This window comes from Myzus persicae, unplaced genomic scaffold (assembly GCF_001856785.1).
Source record: "Myzus persicae strain clone G006 unplaced genomic scaffold, MPER_G0061.0, whole genome shotgun sequence".
Taxonomy (NCBI): Eukaryota; Metazoa; Arthropoda; class Insecta; order Hemiptera; family Aphididae; genus Myzus; species Myzus persicae.
Window position 1 is genome coordinate 159,182 of NW_019103877.1, and position 21,651 is coordinate 180,832.

Sequence of the window (21,651 nt, forward strand, 5' to 3'; positions counted from 1 at the left end):
TTTATATATGCTTAAGTACGTAATATACGCATCAAAATATATTGCATTACAATTTTTAATAGCTTTTGAAGATACTGTATATTTTCAATAGAAGTACTGAATAAGACTATTACAATACAAAGATTAAACCGACTTTGACGATCGACGAATTTGTTGAAAAATAAAACTATCATTATGTTGATTCAATGTTACAACATTCATGATAAATGCGTAGGTAACATGGAAATATGTTTTTAAAATTTAAATTTAAATTCATTTTTTTTTCATTTTTACAATATTTAATCATACACGTTATAGTAAAAATGTACACCTAATTCTACTGTTGTCATTCATTTTTATTCATTAAACCAAACCACAAATGTCGTAATTGAAAAACCAGGATAAAAAAAATGTGTTTTATTATAAAGAAAAATATTTAATTAGATAATTTTATTTATTTTTCAGATGAAGTAGGTACCTAATGATGCAAAAAAATGATTTATCTTACAGGCTACAGGTTTTTATATTATTTTGTTTTATTTTATTCACATTAAATATTATTTATTTATCAAACAATTTACTTATTCAAAACACCTTCTAAAATAAAGATTACATTCTATCATAATAAAAATAAGTTCTTTTTAACGGATAGCTTTTTGGTCAGCAATATCATATTCTTAATTACTATGGATTCACAATATTGAATGATACACGAATAATTAAGATAAGTTAAAATAAAATGTGTGCAATAAGTATATATTTTTAAACATAAATTATTCCAATGAATTCACATCAATTAATTTAAAAAGTGAAAATATGTACCCATGTACCTACGGTTTTAACTATTATCTACTAGATATTATTAATACTTATTATTATTATTATGTGTATTATTGAACATAATTTACAAAAGATGAAATAGAGCTACTGGTAGTTTTGAATCAAGTACCCAATAGTCATCTTAAGTATATAAAATTATATTTTTGCTCACAAAAATGTGTCTTGGTGGATTATCAGAATAAATAAAAAATATATTTACAAGTTTCAAAATGATAAAAGCTTTTCCATTTACTTCATATATAAAAGAATATTAATTCTTTAATGAATTCATAACAATGCATAAGGAATATTATTTTAACATTACATAAAATGTAAATAAGAAATTTATTATACAAAATATAAAATGCTGGAAGAAAATAAATTTAATATATAATGTTCCACACATTACGAGTTCATATTTACCTACTTATTTTGTGTGAATACAAACGACAACCTTTTAAAATCATATTATTTATAAACATATAACATACAAAATTGAATTACCTAGACATGTTTTTAAATTAAAATCAACACATAATATTATACTTCATGTATATAGATTTTGTAAAATTTAAATATGCTACATAAATTATAAGCTGTTGAAAATTCTGTATGACTGTATACTGCTCTATGTTCACTTATTACTAAACGATCTGAAGATGAAAATATAATGTTTATATTTTATATCTAATGATTTCACTTATACCTACAATTTATCTTTAAAACTGTGTGCGTACCCTCCCGAGTGGGTATTGATTTTTAAATTTAAAAACCTAATTTTTAACAAAAAATATTACATGCAAAACTCAATGTAGAAAAATACCTATATCATATTTATGTAAAATAATATTGTAATAAATTTGTATTTGTATTTTTTAATAATATATAGTGGTATCAATTTAATGCTAAATTATATTTAATAAATAATAAAGCCTAAAGATTTACGAGACTCATTTTTATTTATTGTTGTATACATGCTAACAGCAGAGCACGTTGTTAAATTTTTTCATGAATAATTTCTACATTATGTTTGTTTTAAAAAAAAGAACTTTACTTATATAAAAACCAAACAAATATTTTTAATTGTGTTACTTAGGAAATCAAAAGAATTTATTTTTATTTTTCAGTAGAATAATAATATAGTTCATCAGCATCTTTCTATATTGATTTTCACTTAACGTTTACTAGTGTTACTCTCACTTCTTATTATTTATTATAACTCAGATAAAAAGACAAAGAAAACTGTAGAGTAGATACAGAATGAATAATAATAAACTATAATAAACTATTCCTTAATATAACTCAAGAAATAAACTATTATTATTACTAAAGAAATTTAACTGAATTAGGTAGGTAGGTACTTGGTGTAAACGACTATACACAGCAGTTATATTTTGGTATACGTTTCAGTATTTTACCTTTTTATGAATATATTAATTTAATGTTTGATGTATCTATCATAGTAAAAAGTTTTACATATTATAATGTTCTTTATACGACACATTTTTTTTATTGGCGTTTAATCTTACTCTAAATTTTTGTTTATACAAACTATGATGTCCGAGGAAAATGGATGTAAAATAATTCTCTAAAAATGAAATTATGTTATAATAGGTATTTACATAGATTAATTTGTATGAGCAATTAGAACAATTAGGAATGATCAAACTACGGGCTAACATTAACAATTGTTATAAGTCATATGGCAAAAATGGCCAACATATCAAAACGCTTAAGCTTAAATTGTCTAAAGAAAATATAAGCTAGCAAAATTAATCACAATTATCAACACAGTTAACATTATTTTTGTTAATTGTTTGAACAAGAAATTATTAGTTAACAGTAAAGTCATTAAAAATAATTAAACATTAAATTAGGCGTAACGATGTATAGCATAATAATTATTATAAAAGTTAAAAAAAACACTTCTCCGTCTACCTTTAGTTGGTAAAATAAATTTAAACCCAGAAATTTTGTAGAATTAAAAATACTTAAAATAATTTTGACTTTATCTTTCATAAAATCTATTCTACACTTCAACATGCATGACTTTGGAAAACAAAAGTCATCTGTGATATTGTGTCTGTAACAAACGGATGAGATTAATTTATTCTATACGAAACTTTAATCCTATACTAATCCTAGCAAATTAAAAACACAGATTCAAGAGTCTATATTATATTACAGCCATTCTACCATACGCATTAATCCGGTCTTTACTCTACAGTAAGATGTCATTTGTAGAAATCGAAGGAAATCATTTTAATACAATTACGTACCTACGCAATTGGTATGGAAATAGCTATAGTGTGAACTACATAGTGTAAAGATTGGACTATCAGCTGAATGTTACATAATATTACATCAACAGCAAAATCGAAAGCATTAAAAATATTATGAATAAATCTCTATTTTTTCTCTTTTGTTTTATATTTTTCAAATTTCTACTGAAATAATAAGCTGCAAGAATCTTTAGCGATGAAATGTCACCGTGACGAAAACAAAAAAAAAAAATTGTGATTCTTCTTTATCCGCCTGACTAATGCCCAACGGCCAGAGATCAGCAATCAAACTATGATACTCAGACAATATTATTATTTTTTCTTGTATGCAGAAATGCCACGGACATGTATTTTGTTTGTGTCCCGGTTTTCTCGATTTCAATTGTTATACAATATTTGGTATATGCTATTATTGTATACACAATAGTGTACGGGTATATGTGCACAACTCGGGTGGATCATGTAGGTAGATTGTCCGTGCTCCTTTAAAGTGCCACACGAATAACGGGAAATCCTATTGAAATTGATTTATAGTTTCGTAAGGTATAGCCTAAAATAAATTATTTTTCGTGTAGGTACAACGCAAATAATACGATCGTAGAAACTTGGCTGAAAAATCGGAATCACGACGAACCGAAAGAAATAAACATTAGAAATAAATATTTTGGAGATGTCGTAAATGTTCAAAAACGTTAGAAGATGAAAAATAATGTAAATATATATATTATGTAGGTGCCCATATAGTTCACTAAAATAAATTGTGATTGAATTTATATTTTATGCTATTTACGTTTAGAAAATATCGGGCAGGGTACTTTGTCTGTTAATAGAGCAATCGTTTCATTTTGCTTATCCAGAGTGAGATGTATAGTGTACATAGGATATACTTATATTTATAAAGTAACTATAAAATTCCAAGTCAATGATAAACCATCGTATTGGAAGAACGACTCTGAGCGCAACTCAGTTTTTACTTTATTATAGTGTTTATGTCGTTTTTCAAATAATTTTAAGTACTCATAAAAATAAGTTGCTACAGTGAGTAACAAATTCCAATATTTATTGAGTACGCAAATGCAATGTATAGTAATAATATATGGTTAGCGTTACTTTATATTAAAATGTTATGATTTGCCAAATAAAATTAATAATATTATTAAAATTAATATTTTTATATAAATTGAATAAATCTGTCGTTAGTTATTGTTCACAGTTAGCAAAAATGAGCTCATAGGAAAACGAAACATAAAAATCAGACTTCTTAATTGTATAGGTACTAAGTTCAATTAAACATACCTAATTGTAACTTGTAAGGTTCTAATAAATCTAAAAGTAAAAAATCTAAAGGCTGCAATCATCATTTTTATATCTTGTTAGTTCCCTTATTTTGTCTGAATTTTTTAACCCTAACCTAACTTGAATGATAAAATATCTCTGTCTCGCTGACAAACATCAAGCATCATCAGTTTCACTTCCTTTTAAATTTTTAACCACCAATTGCGATTTGTGACTGATCACATGAGAACATCTGTCTCGTTAATTAATATTTGTTGATTACAACTGGATTGATCATCACTAAAATTGTTTCAGAAACCTTCGATCAGATTCTTCTCGGAGACACAGTTGAAACCCAAACTACTGTTATTTACAACAAGTTTATCCACAATTTTGAGGTGGTGCACATTTTTCCGTTTGGCACTGTCTCGTAAAATGATTTTAATAGTATATTAATTTTGGTTGTATTGTTACGTCAAGTACCGAAGTTATTTAAAAATTATTATATTATACACACAAGTGGTGGACAGTGGGGTTGACTCCAGTTAATGATAATTGGTATCTGATTAGGTGATTAACTCGGGCGATCGTCGAGAGTGCCTAACACTACTCTACAATTGTTATGCGGATTGCGGATGTAGTGTTTTGATTTACAATGTTAGGATGTGGCCGTTGTCTTTTCCGTACCTGCTTGAGTATAAGTGGCGGTGCTGAAAAATGATACTAATTTGTTAGAATGAGAGTCCGATTTTATATCTGCAGGTAATATTATGTAATATCGTAATATTAGATCAATTTGAATCTTTTTTTATAGAATCTGTTGACTTTGGTAGAAAGTATTAAGTAATGTATACCATTGTCCTCGTGTACCATCACTTTATATGCTGTTGGATCAATATTTAAATAATCAAGTTTTACACTTTTACAATATGTTTGAATGTATCGGATATTGATATCAACTTTTTTATATTTTGTAAAATACTCTATTACAAATATTTATAACTGTATATTCCATGTACCTATATTATATAAATATAAAAAAAAAAACATGGTAACTGTCAAAAGACGATTATAATTAATAAATTAGCATTTTTAATTATATCGGTATATGCTACATTTAAAAATAATATTATGTACCTATGGGTTTTGCACATAAATAGTGTCCACAGCAAACTGTCCAAAAAACAGAGAACAATCTATGTCGCTCTAAAAATAAATAATTAATACACTTTTTTAGCATGGACAGTATAAATGTATTTGTTTTATTTTTTAAATTAAAAAATTACAGTCTATTTTTTTTTAGAGCGATGAATGTATTGATTTTACATTGATGTGTTTTTTTTTAATTTTTTAATTTTTGTCTGTGATGACAAAATTATTGGGAAGTAAAAATGCTTTGATTTTCTATTTCAGTATCTTTTTTTGGTAGAAATGTCAATCTAGTTCTACCTATGGATTAAAAGTAAAAATTCCCAGTATCTTTGTAATATACGGAAAGAATTAAGAATAAACGAAAATGCTTACGAAAAATTAGTTTTTGACAAAATCACAAACTAAAAAACGAATAACCGTAGATACTTAAAATGTTCAAGGTGATATGGTAAGATTACATGATAAAATTTAAACTCTTTATATTACTCTACTTTTATATTATACTCTAAATATTTTGACTCTTTTTGAGCTATTTGTAGACGTTAGAATTTTTTTTCATACATTTTGGTCATTTTTTGCTTGGTTTAACACTTAAATAAATTTTAATATAAGGTTCTTTACATGCAGTTCTTATCGATGTAGAAAAATATTGAAAACACATACCTATGCAAACTTGTTTAATAATTATTTTAAGTTAACAAAGAATAACAATTTTAGTTATTTTGTTGTTATTTAGAAAAAAATTCGAGGTGGGTACTCGAAATATATTATTTCAAACTTATTCATCCTACTGTGTTACTATTAGAAAATTAACTACTTTTATAGCAATATAATAAATTATATTATATAACATATTTGTAATATATAGGCCGATGTTTAGTCGTCGCTCAGAATTGTTTTTCGTATACAATAATATAACATCATTAAATTAAAATTTAACACATCCATCACAGAGACCCACACTACACCAGCTGATGTGCAGCAGCCCCTAGTAGTAGGTACTGTCATTTCAAATCAAACCTTTTTTGTTTTATTATTTTTTGATAATTTAAAAACTAATACATATTTTGCCACATTTATTTTTATTACATCAAATTATATGAGTTATATAATATTATATTCCATACTTAACATACATTTTGAAACACTTTTACTCCATGGTGTGTGTTATAGAAAATTGTAAATTTTAGTTTACACCAAATTTGATACATCAATTAAAAATATGTCCATGAAGGTTGACTGTGACACTTTCTTATACCAAGTTCTGAATAATGTACCCATATTTTGCAAAGTATAATTAGCAAAATGTACAAGTCGAATCATGAAATTTTCATGTCGAGAACAAAGCAGTTATTAAAGGTAGAACCGAAGAAAGGCTAACTTCAAGCAGTTTTTAAACATGTTGTCCACAACTTTTCAAACTAATGTCAAAATACTTTTTATAATAATTAGCAACAATTCGAAATTTGTTTATCGCTGAACCGCACGCATAAACTCAAAAGTAAGCAGCTATAAATATCATTATTAAAATCCTAGTTTACATAATTTTCACTCATACAATTTAGTAGGATTCTAGTATAATTACTTTATCCCTTCTCAAAATGTTATTAAGTTTATTTTAAATAACACAAAACTGTAAACAAATTTGACCAAGTACATTAAATTATTTTAAAAGTTAATTATTGTTAAGTATTTAAGTGTAAGCTTATTGATTGTTTAAACAGCTTTTTTAATTCAATATATTTTGTCTCACGAAAATCAAATCCATAAGTCCATTATATTTATATTTCATTAATGACATAAACGAAGTTAACCTTACCGATTTCATATTTTATTACAAATTATTAAATTAACTGATATTTATTTACTCATAAAAGCAGACCTCATTCTTTTTTGCAAATGCAATAAATTAAAAAGTGTAAAGGCATTGGAAATAATAATTAATAATTAATTTTGACAAACAACTTTGAAATATCTTAGGGTCGTCCCCTTATTTGATTTGCGAATCGAGATAGTGAACTTGCGAATTATCTCTCAGTATTACGAATATTTTGACATTAGTTTGAAATGTTTCGGAAAACATGTAAGGGCTTCTAGAAGTTAGTCCTTCTTCGTTTCAACCCCTAATAATTCTTGAAAATTATTTCTGAGTATTTAAAAAAAAAGTTTGCTATTCAGAATTTGTTTTAAAAAAGTGTAAGGGGCTAACTTTACGGATATTTGAAATATATTTTAATTTAAACAACAGATTCGAGTTAAATGAGTTTTTGTATGTATCTACGACCTACCTACTCAAAATTGTTTCGAATTAATATAAAAATCATAAATTATTAACCATACAATATTCCAATCTATGATTGAATATTTTCTTAAATTAATGTAATAATTACTGACAATTTACTGAAGTTTTAACTTTAATTACAGACTCTGAATTCGACTAATATTTTCCACTAGTAAAAGAAATATCTAATAATTTTGATCTTTTAATATTTATAATATTACTGAAATCATATAGTTTTATGTTTTATGCATTATTAAAAGGATCGATACATTAAAAATATACATTTTATTTAGCACTTACATTAAAAATACACATTTTTATTAGCACTTACATTTTATTTAAAAATGTATAAGCCACATATTTTGAAAGTTAAAATATTAAAATATTTTTAATAAAATAATAAATAACATTATTTAAACATCAGAATGATTTCTTTTGAAGAAAAAAGTTTTTCTTTAAATTTCACAATTAATCATTGACAACATTTTTTTAAAATAAAACAAAATCTTCCATGGCCATTTAGTATAGTGCCCTGTTTAATAGTGACCTATTTTATAATCGAGGTGAATTCGGGTTTTTAAAAATTAAATTTAGAGACATTCTAAATATAAACCAGAGCTAGACAGATGATTTTCTTGGAGTATATTCCTAGAAAAAAATACGTTATGTTTTCTTGTATTCTAGAGTCCAAACAAAGTAAATGATTTATCGGTTTTGAAGTTATGTGCAAGTTATGTATTTAATAATATATTTTTATTTTTATTTTTATTAAGTTAAGGACATCGTACTTCACCTATTTATTATATCATTTAATATGAATTTTAAATTGTACTTATGTGAGTATTTATATCTAAAAATATAGATACCTAGACACCTAGTGGTTTTTGAGTATATCATATATTTTATAAGATGTTCTATAATAAGTATAAGAAGCTTAACTTTCCTTATATAATCATATGATTTCCCCTTAAAGGATTGAATGTTCTAAAAATGTGAAATTGTATTGCTTGTTGATAGAAAAATAATACATTTTGTCGATATAAAATGGGAAATTTATGAAGAATGCTCAACAGTCAATTATTGAATCTGGTACATTTCATTTCAGTTTTGTTTAATTTCAGCCCACGTGATTAATGCGCTCTTTTAACTTCTAAGTTTAAACATGTCAACTTCATAACAAGTTAATAATAGAGGACGCGGGCTGCATTATTAATCCAAATATTTTTTAGTTTTCTGCAATAATGAAAGTACGTTAATTTTATATTTTATCATTTAAAAAGAGTATGTTTATACACATAAATAAAAAAAGTGACGATCCCATTGAGTATTTCATTGAACACCATATAAATAAATAATTATGGACAACGAGAAAAAAATAAATCACTTTTTGAAACGACCTTCGTGTGTAATATTTTCCGCGTCATATTCGACTAATAAGTGTCAAAGTCAATCGAGCTCGCAGATTTAAGTACATATAATTACATCAACCGAATTATTGATAGTTATAGATAATTACTTTCCAGTCATAGTAAATTGGATCAAACATAAACTGTGTGTGGTGTAGATAGAAATAATATCCATCATAATAATATAGGTTATTTTTATAACTAAAAATCGAACAAATAATGTTTTATAAACAATTATTGAGTCTGAAAATTATTATCTATAGTCAGTAAATGTATTTTGTTATTCGTTTTAGTTATAGGCAGTTATAGTACGTCGTCAAAATATGTATATTTTTCGTATTTGAAGTTACAGACATTTAGAATATACCTGCAATACGGCATAATATAATGTGTGTACAATAATAATTTATTTTCAGCTAGCAACAGTATAATTGAGATGATATTATTTTATTCGTTATATTATGCAGAGTTTATGACGTTTGAGTTGTGAAAATATAATATAATTGGTACAGTCCAATTACAAGTATTATATATTATTCTATCTTTGAGCTGAGAATTACATAATTACTACTAGTCCTGTGCCTATATATATATATATATGTAGAAATATATTAAATGTAATGTTAGATACCTTATACCAAGAATATACCTCGAAATGTCTTGTCGACTTTTATTACGTAACGCGCTTTATGTTCATTATTATTATTATTATTATTATTATTATTATTATTATTTACCTGCTCGGTCGATTGTTCTTCTATGACCATTTTCATCTCGAGACATTGCCGGGTTTCCAGAAAGGCGGTCCGCTGCTGCTTGTCGGCCAGGAAATAGGACAAAAGTCCCAAACAATTGGACGCCAAAAGGAGAACGCTGTTCGTGGCCAACTATAAAATAATAAAAAAAAACCACACATATAATATCATATAATACACAAACACACGATATGACAGAAATCGTAAAAAAATAAAATAATGATATTATTTATGAAATGAAATCATTGTTATTATCATGCGTTTATATTGCATTATACTGTATGTATGTGGTATGTGTGTGTGTTTAATACCAGCTCGGTTTATGGGTCTATTGTGATGTGTAGACGTATACGAGAGACCATATGTATTTACTATATAGTACACCACCCTAGCCGTGCGCATGTATACCATTCGGGGTCTGCAGCTTCCAACGGTTACCGCGGTTACGGGCGTCGGTCGGTCGGTTGTCAAATAGTTATAATAATAATAATAATAATTATTATTATTATTATAACCTAATATTATAACGGATTATGTAGAAGTACCTCATCTGTACACGTCCTGTAAAACACGCGACGTACAGCATAAACAGATATAGGTACGTCCTCTATGCTCGCGGATGTGCGTATTAGGTCGACGACAATCGTCATTTCACGGCAGATTATACCGACGAAACAAAACGCGTATCTGTTATACACACACACGCGCGCACACACACACACACACACACACACACACACACACACACACACACACACACACACACACACACACACACACACACACACCGCGACGAGACAATGGGATGCATTGAATTACTTATATATATATATATATATATATAATATACACGCACACACACCACTGTGATGGGGATTTATGACCGTGTCAAGCGCGCTTTCATTTTATTCCGCAAAACCCATAAAAAACCGTAAATCGATCAATGTCAATCGGCGGAACGACGTCGTCGCGTATATACGAAACAATAATAATAATATAGTGTATTGTCGCGAAAACGGTCTACATAAATATATTTCACAGATGGTTATTACCATCACACGTATATGTATATATATATTATATAGGTACATTCGGTTATTAGATTAATATTTTATTGCCCGCCGAGCCGAGCGCCGCCGCCGCCGCGCCGCTGTAGGCCTTTATTTTTTATTTTTTTATCGTCCTCTCTCTCCCGATAAGCTTTTTAATAGAGACCTGCGACTGCCCGGCCGTAAGGTACATCGTATTATTATTATTATTATATTATTATTGTGTACTACTACAGTGCCCACGTTCATTACTCGTGCGTGTAACATTGTGACGTCACGATATTATTATTATTTTATTGTCTGATCTGATTTTTGTAATACACGAACAAATCGCATAGCGTTCTTCCGGCTTTCAATATTGTGTTGAATTAATCACGGAGAGGCTCGAATATACTATGGGCATACATTATTATATAATAGGCTGTGCGAGTTTTAAAGTGTATTTTCTGATATGTGCACCTACGTGTATGTACCGTACGAGCATTGTTTTATCCACACGTAGGTTGTAGGTAGGTATGTATACCATCATTATTAAGGCATTAATAGTGGCTAGTATACATTTTTGAATTATCCGAAAATCGGTTTGAATAATTTAACGTGGGTATGGCACCTATATTTCGTAATATTATAAATGCTTATTACGGTTTACGAGCGTTATTTATGGAAAACGAACAGCGTAGATAATAATAGCAAGAAAGACAAAATGAACCAAGTCGTTGTACAACATACTAGTTATATGTGAAATATATCTATTACACAAGGATGGTAATAAAATCAGAAATATACTTATATTATAGGTGCGTGTATTAGGTGTAATGTAAACAGTAATTTCGTTTTTAAAAATGTGAAAATAAACTCGTATTTCATATTCTGAATGAAGAAAACGGAGGAATAAATGTGTTTTTTACACACAATATTCTATAGGTAGGTAAAGGGTGCCTAACTATAATTATTGTTATTATGCCATTGGCCATATTGTATGTTGTATTTTTTCGAAAATATCTACGAACTATTTTTAAACTTATCTCTTTGAATAAAGGAATAATATGAATCAATAACTCGGTAGGTATTTAAAGACGGTATTTTCAAGCGAATATTTTGAGAATAAATGGCTATTGTATAGCTCGAAAAGCTGGCTACAAAGTATAACAATAAAGCACATAATCACTGAGCGTTGACACTTGACAATATTACCGGCAAGGAATGAGCGGCACATTAATATACCGAGCAACTTCATGGAACCTCTTTAAGACCCGACAAAATACGAATTGCCGAAATCCACAGATTCTGGACTACCTACCTGCGAAATAATTACATATCGCACCACTGCTCGGACGAAAATCGCATTCCGCCATTCGCTACTCGACGCAATAATATAATATTTTATTATATTATACTTCATATAATGCTGATTATTATTAAAATATTTTCGATTTATTTGGAATGAATTTAATATCTAAACACGAAAGTGTATAGATAATTTATAAATGTTATAATATTATGATTAAACATCATTGAAGATGCTAATACACAATATTATCGTCATCGATTCGTATATTTATTTATTTTTTTAATAATTTATAGTAATATTATAAGTGTTGCGCCTCCCTAAACAGTAAACAAAAATTAGGTGTGTAAAAGAGGTGTATAATTGCTTTTAAAAGTAAACTAATGGATTCCTTTTTGTGTATGTAACAGCGCAGAAACTTAAAGAAAATACTTGTTACTCGCTTTTCAGGAAAAAATAATTACAACATGTCTCTGTGATGGACTAAGACTTACGAGTAGGGTATATTGCACAATTTTTTTCTCTAAATTTAAGTATTAATATAATCTTCAATTCACCATAATGTTTCAAAACCGTTGTTTGGCTTCCGTGTTTAAATTAAATTACATATTATAAATTTATAAAACTCGAGTAACCTATACGATTGTACACGAACAATAACATAACATATTTATTCGATGCTTTAATATGGTTAATTTTTCCAAAAAAGTTTAAGCCACAATACATTTTTTTTTTAAATGTATCTAACTTCTGTAACTGGACACTAGTGGTTTGTGGGGAAAAATTGTTAGTTTGAAATACTTATTGTATGTGTGGCAAGAACTTTGTTGCTAAAAATCCCGGATGGGTGACCCATCCGGGAGCTACTTACGCCGGCTGATGTGTACACACACTCAGTGCGCGTACTCAACTGAGTGTAGACACCTCGCCACACCAAGCCACACAATAAAATATTATATGACCATTATTGAAGTTAACAATCTTCATCAGAGAGCTTATTGCATTTTACGCGTTTACATAAAGGTACATAGGTTCATATTTTTAAGTGTTTATATTAAACAAGTTTGTGTTCATGTTATTTTTCGCGTTTTATTATTTTTTCCACGTGCATTAGAGTACGTACGGTTTTGTATAAATATTCGTTTTTTAAAATGACAGTTTTCGAGAGTGCACAAGGCGCAGGTTAGCACAATGTGTGGTTTTATGACAGTTTGAAAAAAATGACACAAATATTGAATGATGGTATTATAACAAGCCTAGAAAAACTAAGTCATTCGACCGATCGTCCATTTTGGATTCGAATGAGAACAGGTATATATTATAAAGAAATGATATGAATAAATATACGTTTTTTTTTAAAATTCTACACCTAAAATAATACACGTCTTGTATCGACAATTTTTGTAAATATTATTTGTAATGTAATTTTTTGTATTTTATGCACATATTAATTATTATTTATAATGTCATTATAGATAGTATAAAATGGCCTGGAGTCAGACATTTTTAATGGTCAATACATTTACTCGAGTGGTCATTATACTGTGCTGTGTGCGGTGTATATATTATTTGAAACCAGTAAATATAATATAATTGCAAGTATTACATTATTATGTCAATCGATTACGAGATGCATGTTATATTTAAATTATATCTAAATATACAATACGTATTGTAGTACGGGTATAATTGTAATAATGAATTCATTAATTTAATTACCTATCTGAAAACTTGGTCATGATAATTATTATTAAATATAATTAAATATTACAATACTGAAATGTTCAGTTTATTTTCAAAACAGCTTCTTTGACCGCCAGATATTCAGACAAAACTGTACCACCTCATGCCTGTTCCATTTTATTGGCTGTAAAATATAATTTTACACGAAAATAAATTACTAAAGCGAATTTGATCTTTACATCGGTGGCCGATTCCAGATTTTTGTTTAATTCTCGAATATTAAAATTGATAAAAAAAAAATAAGCGTTACAAATATAATATAATACGATAATACAATAACTGTTAATAATTCCTATCGTAGGGTTACAGTCGGGGTTTTGATGGATTAAATACCAATGACGTATATACGCGACAGTTTCAAATCGCTGAATATTGTCAGTTTATTGTCTAATAAAATATAGAAGACAGAGCTTTAAAAAGAACAAGCCGGTGGGATGTATTCCACGGCAGCTTAATCTTAGACAGTAAATCAAAAAGTGTCGTGAAACTGTAAGTCTACGAAGTACAATATATAATATAATATGTTATTATATATATACATTGTGTATAGATTATAGGAGAACAAATTTACAACATTGTTTCTGAGCATAATGCATTTTCTAATTGAAATAAATATATACAATCTCCTAATATATCTTACGGCCGTCGCTCATAAGCGGGGTTCAGAACTTTATGAGCTAAAAACAATAAAATACGTCGTATGCATTAATCCAATCCTTAATAAATGCTATATTATAATGCAATTATTAATTTTTTTATAAAATACACATTTATTGGTAACTAACATGGGAAAATGCATAGTGATTCATTCTCTTCAATAATATGCAATAATATAGGTTGCAAACCATTTTCTGGACTATAACTGTTTAGGTCCATCTAATTTTAACGCAATGCCAATACATCTTAAAAAAAATATTTTTTTATAATAACTCAATTATCCCACCACAAGCATTTGCTTAAGTGGATGATTTAATTTTAATATCTTACTACTAATAATTTGTTTTAATTGTAATGTATTGATATAGGTATATATATAGTATTTGTATTGCATAAGAATTGACTTTTCCAACTAAGCTTTAAATATTATAGTATTAAATATATTACACAGAATAAAAATAAAATTGAGTCTGTACAGGTAGCTAGTAAGTATTTATTTAAAATACAGATGAGCACGGAGGTGCATAAAGGTTCTTAATTTTATAATTAGATTTTTATATAGTTACATATTTTTTTAAAATTATTTTTAACATAATATAAGCGTTAACATGTATAAAATGTTTAAATAATTTGTAAAACCACTTAAATTTTTTAAAATATGTACAACATGCAGTATTAATTTTTGAATTTGAGTTGTTTGTACCTACCTACACAGTATATACTATATATATTATGTACGTAATATGAAATGAATTTATACAGAATAATATTTTGAATAATTGCAGTTTTCTATGGGTTTAGAAATATGCAAATGCATCAGGTTTCGATCCCAGATTATGAGCGGTACAACTCATAATTTGTATAGGTACTTTTATTTCATAATACCTACTTAACACTATCTTTAAAAAAAAAATCATTACAAGCAGCCTCAAACAACAATACCTACATAGTTAATAATTTTGTGTACACATTTCATAACTATATAGTATATGGTACAAATAATATATATAGTATATATATATATATAGACATCGGCCCAAATAAGGACGAATAATTTTACCAATAAAATTTCTATTATAAAGTATGAAACATAATCGGTGATAACTAAAGGACAAAATGATGAGCAAAACACTTATGATTGGAATTATTCAACTCAATTTTTAGTTAATATGCCTAATCGTTGTTGTTATAATACAAAATTCTATTCAAAAAACAGTAGGTAATAAGATAATGCATAAAAGAATAAAGACATTTTTTTAAATAAAAATTCGAGACCAATTTTAAATAAACAAAACTCATCAGGTTTAATAACGATTTTATTTAGCACCGTTACTATGTTGTTTATTTCACGAAAATATGAAAATTGTTCTACTCTCCCGCTTTCATGATAGCCTCGAATACAATACTGGTTCCATGAAATAATAATTAGAGTATATTTAATATGTATAATGTGTTTAAAGTTAAAAAATAAATAAATAACACATAATTATCAGCAAAAAAGTTTGCACCCTTGCACGGAACGTGAAAATGTAATGATTTATTTTTAATTTATAATGCGTTGGTATTCATGTACATAGTATATTGAATATTATATTATATCCTACATTGGATATATTATAAATAATTTTTGAATGCACATAACATAATTAATATGTAAAATATCTACAACTTTGTTTTACTTTATTTGTTTTTAAACATTTACATTGAGTAATTAGATTCAAAAAATGTTAATTTACATATTAATATACATTAAAATGGTATTTATTCAAGCATTATTATAATTTAATCTTGTGGATAACCATGCAGTGAATACTTATTATTTTATTTCATTTGTACATACTGCATTGTGTAATACTTGTTTTATTTCCCGTAACTACCGGGGTTTTAAATATAATAACTAAGATCTTATTAGTCCATTTAAAAAAGAAATATTTATAAATTATGTTGTAGAAATGTAGAAGATGTATTGTATATATTATTATTAGCTATCTATTTGGGTCAATTTTTTACCCTCGAGGTGGATGGGGCTTGAGAAATGGCAAGAGTGTTGAACCGAATATCAAGAGTCAAAGGGCGGTGCACAAATTCACAATATTCGTGCACTGATATTTGGTAAAAAATAAATGCTGAAAAATAAATTTCTTACACTTTTTAAACTTCTGTAATTTTTTCTACATTTTACCAACCCTTCAGCCTCATAAAGTTTTTTTGACTTTGTTTATAACAGTAATTTTACAAATTTCACACTAAGTAATGACGAAAAACTATGACTTTCCAAGTTGAGGGGGGGGTGGCGGTGTGGATTGGTTGAATAGATGTTATAAATCCTGCTTATAAGGTATAAGTTTAATTGGGACAATATTTATTTTTAATTTATAAATAAATCAAACTCCTATTCATTTTTTACAGTCTAGACAGTTATACATTTTTCAAATATAATTTAGTCTACATATCAGGATGGATTTTTTCTTAAATTATACGGTCAAGCAGGTTATAAATTGTGTATGAAGTTTCGGTAAATTAGTTTTTCTAAGTAATTGCCTTCGTATGAAATATATACCTGCGCAAAATTTACCAGCTTTACAGAAAATTTACTTTATTTCAAAATATTATTAATTACCTATTTAATTACTATAACATAGACGAAAAATATATATTTTTCATAAGGTTTGAGCTGATGGATATGTTACCTATACTGTTTATTTTAATATTTTTAAGTACCTACCTATTTAAAGACGAAGAATAAATAATATTTAAAAACAATCTGTACACTATTGATTTTCAAAAATAATAAAAGTACATTCAATGCCAAATTATATTCATACTATGGGGCTTAAATAAAAAAATACATATAATGTAATATTGATTGATTATACAATATGATATCAAAATAAATAGAAGGAGAGTAATTTTGATTTCTGTACTTATATAAATGTCATAGTTATCTACACACTCAAAGTCTACCTTATACCTAGTAAATATTTTGTTGACTTAGTGTGTTTATTTGATTTTGAAAGGAGAGTAAATATTTAAGATTTCGAAGTTGAATAACTTAAAATATAGGTAGACAGTATGTACCTACTGCAAGATGTAATGAACCAAACATTTCACATATTAGAAATGGAACAGAGACTTCAAACTATTGAATAAGGGAACATTTTGTTAAGAGGACGCCATGCTTTGTATCTGTCTTTCAAACGCTCAACATAGCAAATTGTACGTTCTGAATAATAATGCTCATAACTTACTTTAAAATTAAAATATAAAAAATAAACCTATGTCCTTGACTAGATAATATTCTTACTTCTAAATTCGGTGATAGGTCAATTCACTCTAAAATTAAACATAACAGAGTTAAATAAATTATTCAGAACGCTCAATTTGCTATGTTATATGTTCAAAGAAGAAGACAACACATGCGGGTATGGCTTCCTTTTAAAAAAAATTCATAACAAAATCCAGAAATGTAAAATAAATATAGAATTTCTATCAAATATGTCAAAAATGGAATACAAACACAGGGTTAGCCAGGGAAGTATACGTATGGTATGATGTTTGTGGATTGCTATATAAAGTGGGGACATTGGGACAAGGTGAGAGAAATCATAGCAATTCCGTCAGCTATGTATGATAGGACCATGAACAACTTTGTGTCTAGTTTGGGTGAGTGCCTGGCCAAAAAAGATCAATATTTAGACAACACTATTTTTAGTTCATAAATTATAAATTTTTACTTTTTTCTTATTCTTTAAAAGTGAATTATACACGGGGATTAATTGTAAAAAATAAACAATTAAATTCGTACGATAGTAACTGAGTTCGAAATTTTTTAAAAACCTCATTAGGTATTTTTCAATTTCTAACACCATATATAGTGTTAACAACCCCGTGTACATGCGGTCGGGAAAATCTCTTTGGTGATGAGGTAGGAGTGGGTTAAATGCGTGTGTCTCTCGCTTGAATGATTATTACGCTTCTTCTCTTTTTAAACATAAATAACGTTGCATGTTTTTAAGATTACGTCACGTAAACTGCAAAGTTATAGTATTTATACCAAAATAAATTATACGTAAATTAATTTATTCATTTTTAATGCGATTAAACAGTTTAGATTTTTCGTGAACGCGAACAACTTTAACAAGTATGGTAAATGGACTATTGACGTCATAATTATTTTAAAATCCACAACGGTTTAAAACACTTTTGATAAATTAATTGTACATTGCGCTAAATACACCTACACGTACACGGCCGTTGATCAACGAATTATTATTATTATTTAAGCTGAAGAGCATAATCAGATAATCTACATCGTAATTTACAAAATATATTGTGTACGCACAAGAGATAATAAAAAAAAACATACTGTATTGCTATTTAATTTTATTATGAAGTTGAATAATTATAATGGAGTTTTCGAATAATATTTATAATAATAATATATAATATATATTATATACATACCATTACCCACATGCCTTCAAAAATATGAAAAAAACAAATTATAACCTTTTATTTTTAAGCATTAAACTTTGTAGTTTCAACAATTTTCAGATGAAATACAATAAAATATATTGCATTAATGTATGTTTAATGAATATTATGATATTTTCATACTCGTATTGCTTGCTTAGTTAATATTCTAACAGTGTGTTACAAATTAAAGGTACCAACCTATTTGAAAACAAAAACAATTATTAAAAATCAAAAAATCTTTTTAAAACGCGTTGAATTACTATGGCTAATTTAAATATTATTACACAATAGACAACAAATAATGAAGTGTTCATCTATAGCATTATATTTTATTGCCGTAGGTACATTATAAATACCAAAGAAAAGATAGTTCAAAATTAATTATTATAAAACTAATAATTGCTTATTTCTTTCAGTCACCGTATGATAAGCAAATGATTTAACTGTAAAAAAAAATGTATTTAGTTTTATCTTTTTTACTGTTTTTATAATGGATGAAAGCAATTTGTCTCAACACTAATACCTAATGTTTATGTATTGTTTTTTAATTTAATTTTAATTTAAAAAAAAACGCAAATAGTATTTAAAATCTTTTGATTATTTTTACTTATAGGACTTATACTGCTGTCAAGATCAAAAAATATTTACCCTTTGAAACCATTTTAGAACATTGTTTGCAAACGATGACGCCAATTGTAGTGGGTAGTCGTTTACATAATAAAGGGTTTTTGATTCGAAAAATAATGGGTATATTGGTTGATAATACGAGCTCGACGGGTCAATATTTGTAATAAATGACATTTTCATTTTTATTGCTTCAGTAGTTCAGTGTACTGCAGTGGGTAGTTGGACATAATGAACTGAAAGCAAGTCATAGTAAGTTTCAAATTATACTACAAAGTTGTTTGTCAACCTAAATTACTATATTGATGCATTGCTGGTATTCCCGCATCGGTTTTCATTGTATACAATACAATATCATTTACTCCGGGACTGGTTATTTGTTTAGTAATTAAGTCGACAATAAACAAATTTACACAGCACATTTTTTTCTGCTATTGCCTATTATAATAATGAAATATATTCTTTCCATTCAGATGCATTATTACAGAGTTACATTTTGTCAAACTCAATGTTTTATTTTTGTCACGAAAATATAAGACGAAATAATATATTATTTAAATATTTTTTCTCCTTTATTTTCATTTTGAATAGTTTTTTAGTAAATTAAGAAATAAATTAATGCGACTTATTGAATAAATTTGACAAACTGCTTCAATGAATATCACTAACTTGTATTTTTGTCGTTCTACTTTTGTTTAGTTAATTATCTAGAAAGTTCGTAAGAAGTGACAATTATGTCAATATAAGTAGTTAAAACAATTAAGATTCGTCTTTCACTCTGTTTTATCTCATTTTACCATTCATCACGTCGTAAAGGCGATCCAAGAAAGGGTCGATTCAATTAAATTTCTTGACAATCGGAAGGGTAAAATCGGTGCCGGATTTAAAGGAGTGGAAGCGACAGAGACGGATGTCAAGAAAACTTAGCTAGAACATTTTATAATTACAAACAAATGTCATCGGAAATTCCCTCTGAGAATGTCTAGTGTCAAAGCTTTTGTAATAAATGTGATAATCTCCCCATGTGTCCTGGTCATTTAAGCATTTGATTCATCATAAAATTCGGACCGCTCTAAACGATAGTTTAAATTATAGTCACCGCCGACCGAGAAAGTGACATTTTGCACATGTGTGTTTGGTATGTGTTTTTTTCACACAACTTTCGAGTTAACACAATTGGCACTAAACTCGTCTTTTCCACACGATTTTTCTTATAAATAATTAATGACCTCATTTTTATTTTTTCATAAAACGAAAAAAAGGATTAATAGCTGCACTTCCTCGAAAAAGACTCACTAAATGGGCTATTGATATATCAATAATCGACTAATCAATATTACATAACTAATGTTTATGATATTATCAATATTATTGAAGATTTGTATGTATAATGAAGCAATTTCCAATTTTTTACTGACGATGTTACTTCGAGATCTGCGTAGGTTCATAATTCACGTCTAACCTTGTTCGGCGATGAACTATAGGAACCTATAATTTTAAAACTATTCGAAAAGTGTCCAATAGGCAATATTTAGCTTAAATACTTGACATGTATACCTGTATGGCAGGTATTACAACTATATGCAAATTAAAATAAATAAATAATAGTCTAACTTTTAAAATATTTTACTATTTTAAATTCTTTGCAGAGTTAGAAAATGATACAATAAAGTGTTTTGTTTACGGTAAATACATTTTAGGGTTGTAAACGTGCTCCAAAAGTTTCATTTAGCAACATATATATGCAAGCAACATACGCAGTGGATCAAGAGGTCTGTATAGGTTCTACTTTGAGAAGATTAAATTTGCAAAAAATGTATAAAACTCACAACTTATTTAGCCCCATACAAAATTGTTTGGTTAAT

General features: G+C 27.4%; 1 protein-coding gene across 1 annotated transcript in view; it reads right to left on the reverse strand.

Moving 5' to 3' along the window:
• Nucleotides 1-21,651, reverse strand: part of LOC111035779 (adenylate cyclase type 3) — a 104,698-nt gene that overhangs the window by 23,360 nt on the left and 59,687 nt on the right. The window contains exon 2 of the mRNA XM_022317548.1: nt 9,932-10,081. Coding sequence (XP_022173240.1) covers nt 9,932-10,081 — 150 coding nt within the window. The remainder of the gene's footprint in view (nt 1-9,931; nt 10,082-21,651) is intronic.